The 9,190-nt window shown below is 35.2% G+C and overlaps 2 protein-coding genes across 2 annotated transcripts; one reads left to right on the top strand and one right to left on the bottom strand.

Annotated features, from left to right (window-relative positions):
* The first annotated feature begins 244 nt into the window (after positions 1 to 244).
* Positions 245 to 3,252, top strand: LOC144842486 (F-box only protein 36-like). The gene is made up of 5 exons (XM_078698934.1): positions 245 to 384; positions 1,077 to 1,185; positions 1,628 to 1,800; positions 2,348 to 2,479; positions 2,768 to 3,252. The coding sequence occupies exons 1-5, from the start codon at positions 274 to 276 to the stop codon at positions 2,840 to 2,842; spliced, it is 600 nt and encodes a 199-aa protein (XP_078555060.1). The 5' UTR covers positions 245 to 273; the 3' UTR covers positions 2,843 to 3,252.
* A 1,624-nt stretch (positions 3,253 to 4,876) lies between these two features.
* On the bottom strand, positions 4,877 to 8,475 carry LOC144842509 (carbohydrate sulfotransferase 11-like). Its single transcript, XM_078698958.1, has 4 exons — positions 8,456 to 8,475; positions 7,760 to 7,895; positions 6,821 to 6,891; positions 4,877 to 5,965 (listed from the first exon to the last, which is right to left on the bottom strand). Exons 2-4 carry the CDS (start codon positions 7,866 to 7,868, stop codon positions 5,117 to 5,119), a joined length of 1,029 nt encoding a protein of 342 aa, XP_078555084.1. The 5' UTR covers positions 7,869 to 7,895; positions 8,456 to 8,475; the 3' UTR covers positions 4,877 to 5,116.
* Positions 8,476 to 9,190: the final 715 nt, after the last annotated feature.

The raw sequence follows: 9,190 nt of genomic DNA, 5'->3' as shown, positions 1-9,190 counted from the left end.
CTCATAAACGTTCATTATTTATTTTTATATTAACTGTTCATCTAAAGAATTGTACATGTAAAGTACTAACTGCAGTGCTGCTTCCAATGAGCTCGGATTGAGCAATATATTGTGTGCTTAAATGCTAAAACTCTGAATGCTAAATCGGCGCGCCATAGATTTGTTTTCTTTAAAAATTGTAGCTTTTAAAGTTGATACCACGTTTTGGTGGCGCTATAACAGTGATTGCAATATTTTGTTTTATCAAAGCTGGAATGGTAACCAAGAACCAAAATGTCGGAAGCGTCGTCGTTGTTACCCTCAAATGGAGTTTTAGTAGAGCTTAGTGGTCAGGCTCCATCACCATCAAAGGATTTTCACCAGTTTACTATATCAACAAGCAATGTATGACTAAATTATATTATTTAAATGATACTGTTTTAATGATATTGAATGTTTTGGCCGAAGCTATGAGAGGCCAAGGTCGAAATAAAGAGAGAGGGCAACTGTGCCACACACACACCAAAGATTGTATAGCAAGATAGGTAACTGGGTGAGACGTTTGGACGCCATTCCGGCGGACAAATTTGAACCGGAATAAAGTCGTTGTCAAGGCAATATCGTACGATGTTTCGGTCAAAGAACGAAGTTGTCTAACCAAACATATGTTTACATAATTTCTTCCCTTTTCCATGAATCAATCCTCAAGATGATTAACCACACAGATACTTCGAGGCCGACCGCATAATTGAAACCATTTACATTTAAATCACTATAATAACCTGTTCGCCCGAATGGCATCCATGGATTTACTGGGCGCCTAGTGTTATAAGATAGGAGCTTGGCGACAGTTACCTATCTTGCGCCGCGTAGCGGCGCTATACAATCTTTGCACATACAACATCATCATGCAGCAAAGTCAGTGTCGTCACTTACCACCAGCCTACCTCCTCCTACCTAGGCTAAGAAGGCATATACTACTTCGTATAAAACAAAAAAATTCCTAAAAAAAAAAGTTAACATAGAATTTAGATGCAATTAACCCTAATAATTGTATGTTGTTTTACAAATACATGGTGGTTTTTTTTTTTTTGTAGACCATTTGGAGAACATGGAATATTACTTTAAGGAATGACTACAGACGATTAAACCCAACAGAATCAAGACAACCAGCTGAGGATTTTGCATATGATGAACGACTTCAATGTATGTTACAAACAAACCGAAATTTGATCTGCGTAACATAGTAGAGCTTTTGATGTGTTCTTTTGTAAACTATATCTGATTTCCATTTAAATTTTAAGTACAGTATTCTTACTTAAAAAAATGTTGATGGTTATAAAAATGATAAAGAACTAGGCCTAGTAAAATAGCTAGGTTCTAGTCTGTAATTATTAAAGATAAGTATTTTGTCACATATGGCGTTTCATATGTATAATAAATACTCAATTTGAGACAAAAATCAAAATATGGACTGGTGGAGTAACATAAAAAATACACTAATAAATGACAGACAAGTCTAGATTACCAGCTACAATATGACAAAAAACAGGATAATTTTGTTCATTATTTCTTTAATTTGTAATTGCATGCTGAAGTGGAACCTCAACTTAAAACCATATTTACCTAAATATTTGTTTATTTATAGTTGATGTGCGCCGTGTGTTTGGTAACAATACCTTGGAATATGTTAAGAATCTTTGTTTGGGACAGATAGACTATCTTGCGAGACTTCCAACGCCTCTTCTCATATATTTAGTCTCGTTTCTCGAACTTGAAGATGTTGCTTCTTTGGCTCAAACTAGTAAACAGTTTTATGAGGTCATTAGCTTTTTTATTTATGAATATGTTTTCATGATTTTAGTATTAGTTTTGTTTTTATTTACTGTATTATCAGTTAAATATGAATGATATACTGGTGGTGGCAGCAGGGCGTGACCGCGATTCCCATGTGCTATGAGAAAAGCCAAAAAATAGATGAGGTGGTAGAAGTTTGGCAAACTTCCTTGACCAGTGGGGCAGGAAGCGGTGGTGTTGCTGATGACCACCTTTGTGTTTTGTTGTCAAACCACCAGTGGCATAAAAACGTAGAGACATGAGGCCCTGGTTTAGGAACCCTAAGTGGCCTTCCAACGCTGAATGTGTTTTTAGCCTTGTTTGATATTTTGAATGCCTGTTTTTTCCTCTGGGCACTGTTCAAGGGTGCCCATAAGCTCTGGGACACCTGGGTTTAGCCAGTGAGCACTCATAGCCTTTACGACACTGCTAGCCACTCGGTAACATTCAATGCATTTCTCCTCTCTCCTCCTCCTCTATTTTATCCAGCTCATATTTTCTAGGCCATTTAAAAATATTATGTTTTTTGCAGGTTTGCAACAATGACTCGCTGTGGGAAAGGATATATGAAGTGCATTGTGACACAGTGACAGATGAGATGAGGAGTTTAGCAGAGCAGCTTGGCTGGAAGAAAATGTTCTTTACTAATAAGTTACAGTTACAGGTAATGGCACATTGTTGCAGATCAGAGTTTTACATAACCCCCCCTACCGTCCCCTCCCCCCAATTTAAAGTTTCATATTTTGTATAAGTACATAATAAAGGCCCTTTCACATTGTTCCAGTTTAAGGTTTCAGATGCATTAACAATATATAATTAAGACCACCATTCCACATAATTGTTCCATAGACAGATAGCTGGCGTAAATCTGTTGAGAAAACTATTCTCAGTTGCAGCTGAAGGTTCCTACACACCGTTGCTGATACTAAATTACGTGTACTATTTGTTTTAGGTTCAGCTTCGCAGACAAAGAATAAAATCGCCAGATGGAGAAGGGAGTAATGGTGACACTTTTATCACTGATTAGTTTCGTGTTTATATAATTTTTAAAAAACAGCAGATGTGCATAAAAGAAGTTTGAATTTTGTTTGTTTCACATTCAATCAACCATCATGTTTTGACTACAACATTGCAATATGGGATAGTTGATGACATCATCAGTAGAATATTCATGATGGCATCGTCATTACTATGAAGAAACAAGAATTACTTTTTTGCAGCTTAACGTAAAATAAAGACTTTCTCTTGATCACAGCAGCATCAAGATATTTCCTCAAACAATTTGTAAATAATAATTTTATTTAATTCTACAAATGCTTAACCCTGAAAGAAATCAATTTTGTAGAGACTTTGTGTATATAATAACATCTGCAGTTGTTTGTTAGTTTTTGCTAATTGTTTTCTAGATCCAAGTATATTCTTTGTGTAAACATTCTATAGAATTATAGATGGTAAGTGCTATTAAATATTTTACTATTTCTTTTCTAAAATGTTGATTTTTATCGATTATATGATACTAATACAACAGAATTTATATTGTATTATATACAAATAATATACATTAAAGTTGGAATATTGAGAATAAACTTGTTTTGGATAAACCATGAATTTTTGTATTTATTTATTTATCCACACTCTTGTGAAATACAAGACCAGCCAATTCTGGCTTATGAGTGAATATCAAAATTATATATAAAATAACAATTAACTGACTTTATCCAAATTCCCTCACTTGCACTGATGAAGGGCTAGTGTTGCCCGAAAGCTCTGCTAACTTTTCTGGCTGTTTACTTTATCGTTTTGATTTAGCTTTTCGCTTTTTTTTGTATCTCCATTGAGATCCAGCCACTGATACCCACAGCATTGTCATTTTTTTCAGTAATTTGCCTTTGGATTTAAAATAACAATTATAAATAGAACAGATAAAAAACATCAAATAAAATAATTATACCTTACAACAAACTAACTACACCAAACCTCATTTTTTTTTTCTTTTACAGAGTGGAAGGGAAACGTTTTATAATTTTCTATACATTTTTATTTACTTATTATTTCAGTTAAACACATATACATGATAGGAGCATGGAGCTATAAAATTAGCTCAATGATAGGAGTGAGTGGATTTTCTTTTTTAAAGATGTATTGTCCCCCTGCTAAAATAATTCAAAAAAATGTTTTTGTTGAATATGCCATTTTAATGTCGATCGAAAAAAAAATGTATTTACCTCAAAAACTGTAATTTAAAGCAAAAAAATAGTCAAATTGGCTTCCAGCCAATGGGTTTTTGGCAGTGAATTTAACCATTTATTTTGTCATTTAATAAGTGAAAACATTTGTTTTTCCCGTTTTTTACACGGAAGTGATTAACTTGATTAAAACTACAAAATAATCTATTAAGTAAGTCAATAAGTCTGATTTTAATAATCTTTATTTTTCATGTTTTTGGGGGACAATACATCTTTAAAAGAAGAATTGTAAATAATTTAATCGAAAAGTACGAAATCCAAAGTATGGAATCAGAGTGAAGCGTGAAATTACTCATTCTTTATGTACTTACTTCCTTATTGCATAATTCAATTAGCATCCGAATAAAATTGTCTCAAGGTTTGAAATTGTTCAAGTTAAAATACAATGTATTATTGATCGTAAAGTATTATTATTTCAATTCGTTTTTCCAATTTTACCAAAAAAAGCCTCCAGAAATGGAGAGATACAGTACATTCACTTACAAAAAAAGCACAACAATTCATATAGGCCTAAGCTTAAATTATTTTGAAAGCTAGACTTCAATACTAATGTATACTGTATGTCATTTTTAATATATTACCATATTTAAATTGAAACAGTCTGATCAAGGCAAGCTAACAACACTTGACCCGAGACAACAATTACAATTACACCTTATAAAATATAATTTTTTTTTTTGTGGGAATTTCATCCACTTTTATTTCTAGGAAAATGGTAAAGTACAATTTATCTACGCAGCGAAATCTTATGGAAAATTAAGTTATTCTAAACTTGTAATTGAACAACGGAAATAAAACTGTTTAATTGTTTGGCTATGGTTAAAATCTTTACGTTCATTGTCTCAGTTCTTAATCTTTGATATTATATTTTCTGCTTCTAATGGCAGATTTATATACTCCCATTTCTAGTATATTGCTATACACTTTTCTTTTTTTGTTCATGGTAATTGTTTTTGACCAATAAACGAACGTTGTAGTGATAAATAAAGTTTTATTATCATATAATCTTTAGAAAATATCAAGAAAACACAAAAGGGTCGAACTTATGTTCTATTTTAATTTATTATAAATGGTATTTTATAGTCAAAAAGTGTAAAATCATATTTGAATTTGTAATACAAATCAGCTAGCATTGATACCGGTAAAGTGGAAAAGGCTTTAAATATCTTATCATTATCTGAGCTATACGTAACATGCGATTTGGAAGGTTCTGGAAAACCTACACTTGTCACATTTGAAAGTGTTAAAATATATTTAGCATCGTTTGTCATATCTTCAAAATGTCCTATGATGTCATAGTGGATATCGCACGGACGACAGATCTTGTACATTTCGCTCCAATGGACGTTCGTATACATATTCGATACTACCATATTAATAAATTCAACAAATTCCACGTCTTCGGTTGTATTTTTATCCCGGTGATTCTTGATTTTTTCTATAATTATATCATTACCTCGTTGGTATTTTCCATCTTTCATCTTCATTTTGTCATTAAAGGCTGATAAAAGTCGTGTGAACGGGTGTCTAACGAACATAAATTTAGTGTAGGTAGCTAAGATGTGTTTCTGTTTCCTCACTGGGAACGTATACAGACTGGGTACATGTTTCTTCCACGCATCGCTAACCTGTTCTGTTGTAAGGTTCATTGCTTGTGTGTAGTTCATATATTCCGATAATACCAACATTATTCGGCACCAACTTGTACTTCCGACTTTCGGGGTTTGACAGAAGACAAGTTTGTGTTTTTCATTTACTAAGAGTTTTGGTTTTCCTTTCATTTTAGCCAGACGTTTTCCATGCCGTGAACACATTTCGTTGGTATGCTTCGCTCGTTTTGCATGAATTAACGAATATCTCTTCATGAACTCCTCAATACTTTCTAGTTGTTCTGTTGAATTAGCCTGATCAAAATAAAATGTTATACGTTCAAATAAAATGGTTCCTTTCCAGTATTTACAGAGCAACGACGTATATACGCGCAACGCAAGTAACTTGACCAATCACTACATGAATGATTCATAATCGACTCATGATTGGTCAATTTACTTGCGCTGCTCGTACGACATTGCGTTGCGTACGGACGCGTCCCTGATGCGGTGATACGGTAAGAACCCAAGCTTTATAGGCAGGCTTAAGTTTTACCCGAGGGTCACCGTAAGTTGGTTTGGTGGGTAAGAACCACGTACCGACCCGGGCATACAAGCTTGAATTCCACTAGGAAGCAACGCATAGACGTAGGCCTTTTAGCTTTCGTTGCGTACGTGCTGTGGGAACCAAGCTTATCTAACATGCGGGTTGCGGTATTCTGGTTACAGGTCTACGGAGAATAAAAACATATAGGATGAATTATCAATAATAGTATGGCTTATTATATATTAAGTCTGTAAATAGTTGAATCCAATTAATTATTAGATGTATTGTCCCCCTGAAAAATAATTGTTTGTTGTTGTTGAATATGCCATTTTAGTGTCACATAATAGTTATCCACTTTGACCAAAAATTGGATTTAAAAACAATTTATTTACCTGAAAAATCTGCAATTTAAAGCAAAAAATGGTCAAATTGGCTGCCAGCCAATGGATTTTGTTTGAATTTATTATGTTATTTTATAAGTGAAAACATTATTTTTTCCGTTTTTTTTTCTACGGAAGTGATTAACTTTATTAAAACTACAAAATAACATATTCAAAGTCTGATATAAATAATTTTCATTTTTCATGTTTTTGGGGAAAATACATCTGTAATCTTTAACTTACCACTAAATGAGTGTTGTTACTTAAGTCCAAGTGTACGTGTTGCAGCTTCGTTTTCCTTGTAATCGCCAAATCTATATAAACAGTAACAACTAATTGTTTTATATGATTACTTAGATCATTTGGTGTGGTGGTGGTGTATGGCGCGCTAAGCTGTCATTTATTCAAGCAATAGAGATATTAGTTTTAAACTGGCTTAAACAGCTTGGCGCGCAATAGTGGTGGCAATTAGCTCGCTTCTAAAGCGAACGTATTTTTAGTCGCGTGCAAACGCGACTTTACAGCTCACTATGTCGGTCGGTTGGTCGGTTGGTCGGTCGGTCGGTAAACACTAACACAAATTTTGAGCACGCGACTGCAGCCATGTAGGCCTATATGGCCTTGTTGCTTCATGGAGTCATCATGGAAGAAATAAGTAGGCGATCGATAGGTAGATCGCGATCGATAGGTAGATCGCGATCGATAGGTAGATCGCGATCGATAGGTAGATCGCGATCGTTAGGTAGATCGCGATCGATAGGTAGATCGCGATCGATAGGTAGATCGCGATCGATAGGTAGATCGCGATCGATAGGTAGATCGCGATCGTTAGGTATAGATCGCGATCGTTAGGTATAGATCGCGATTGATAGGTAGATCGCGATCGATAGGTAGATCGCGATCGATAGGTAGATCGCGATCGATAGGTAGATCGCGATCGTTAGGTAGATCGCGATCGATAGGTAGATCGCGATCGATAGGTAGATCGCGATCGATAGGTAGATCGCGATCGATAGGTAGATCGCGATCGATAGGTAGATCGCGATCGTTAGGTATAGATCGCGATCGTTAGGTATAGATCGCGATTGATAGGTAGACGCGATCGTTAGGTAGATTGCGATTTCCGGGATCGATTATTGCATTAATGTTGTGTTTATAAAAAAAATATTGACTGTGACGTACCATAAACATCAGTAATATCCATGAAAAGAAAAATTGACATAAATCCGGCGGCACAGATGAGGACAAACATGAACATAAACCTTCTCACATTTGAGCCAGACGAAGTCATTCTGAGCAGCCGTAGTCAACCAGCGATCTGAATATAAAGTCGAATCAAAACAGCATTTTAAATCTTCTATCCCATGACACAATTGTAATATTGGATCCTTGGAATTACAAAATTAAAATGTATATAGCTTATAATTGACCAATCACAATGAGCGGGTATGTTCACTGTACAGCCGCAAAACAACATAAAACCATGGATTAAAGAATTCTTTAATCCATGCATTTAGAGGTGCAGTCGCAAAAAGTGTATGTATGTGTGTCAGAAGCCGCCGGAAGTTATAGCTGCACCTAAAGAGTAAAGGAAATGAACTAAACACACGTGTATGCCTATTTCTGCCCCATCACCATTTAAAAATCCCCTCCCACTACAATAAGACACTCTGGGTGGAATTCGGATTGCCGTAGAACTTGTTGTTATGACCAATGTACAATTACAAGTTACAATGTACTAGAAGACATTCAATAGAATTAGACGCCGGCGGCGACCAATTACAAAAGTAGAAGAACGCGACGATCGACAGCCAATAACGATCAACACGCGATAGTTAATTTCCTATTTGTTATGCAGTATTAATTAAAACGAATTACCTGAATTCATCTGCCAAATGTTTATACTACCTCCTTGATACAACCATAAATAGATCACCATCATCGTCATCATCCAATAACATTCCACCGAGTGAAGGCGCTGTATCCTCCAAAGAAATGTTATGCTGTCAAATTTATATATCGCTTCAATCAACACATTAACTGAAAGCGCCTAAAAATAAAGAACAAAAAAGAGACAGATTTTTTTAAAGGTTTTAGAATTTCGACAGAAGGTGCATTTTGAATTTGATTAGGAAGATTGTTCTGCAGCAGTGCGTTGAAGTTAAAGATGTAGGCCTAGATATTGTCTCCCAAAAAACAGGAAAATGGACATCCTCCAACGTTGGAAGCCTCGCGCGTTTTAGCTTTTTTCGACATATTTTAATGCCTGTTTTTGCTTCTGGGGTGGACACTGCTCAGGGGCCCCTGAGTTTAGCCAATGAGCGCTCATATCATAGCCGTTATACTCCACACTGCGTCTAAATGTGAACCAAGCCTTTGAGTGCGTATAGGCCTATATTCGTTTTACTACAAATTTAAATATTTATGACAGTAGCTATTATAACATACTATTGTTCCTGTTACTTTCAATTATGGATTCACGCAACAATAGAAAATAATACGTTTTTCCTCGTCTTTTTCCAGCTTCTGTTTAAAACTTTAAAAGGATGCTAAGTTCAAGCGTGGTTGCCACTAGAGACGCAACGTAATGTGACGTAGACGAATCGCAATCGA

Source organism: Antedon bifida, chromosome 5, assembly GCF_963402885.1.
Source record: "Antedon bifida chromosome 5, ecAntBifi1.1, whole genome shotgun sequence".
Taxonomy (NCBI): Eukaryota; Metazoa; Echinodermata; class Crinoidea; order Comatulida; family Antedonidae; genus Antedon; species Antedon bifida.
The sequence above is the reverse complement of the archived record's forward strand: the minus strand, read 5'-3'. Positions and strand labels throughout refer to the sequence as shown.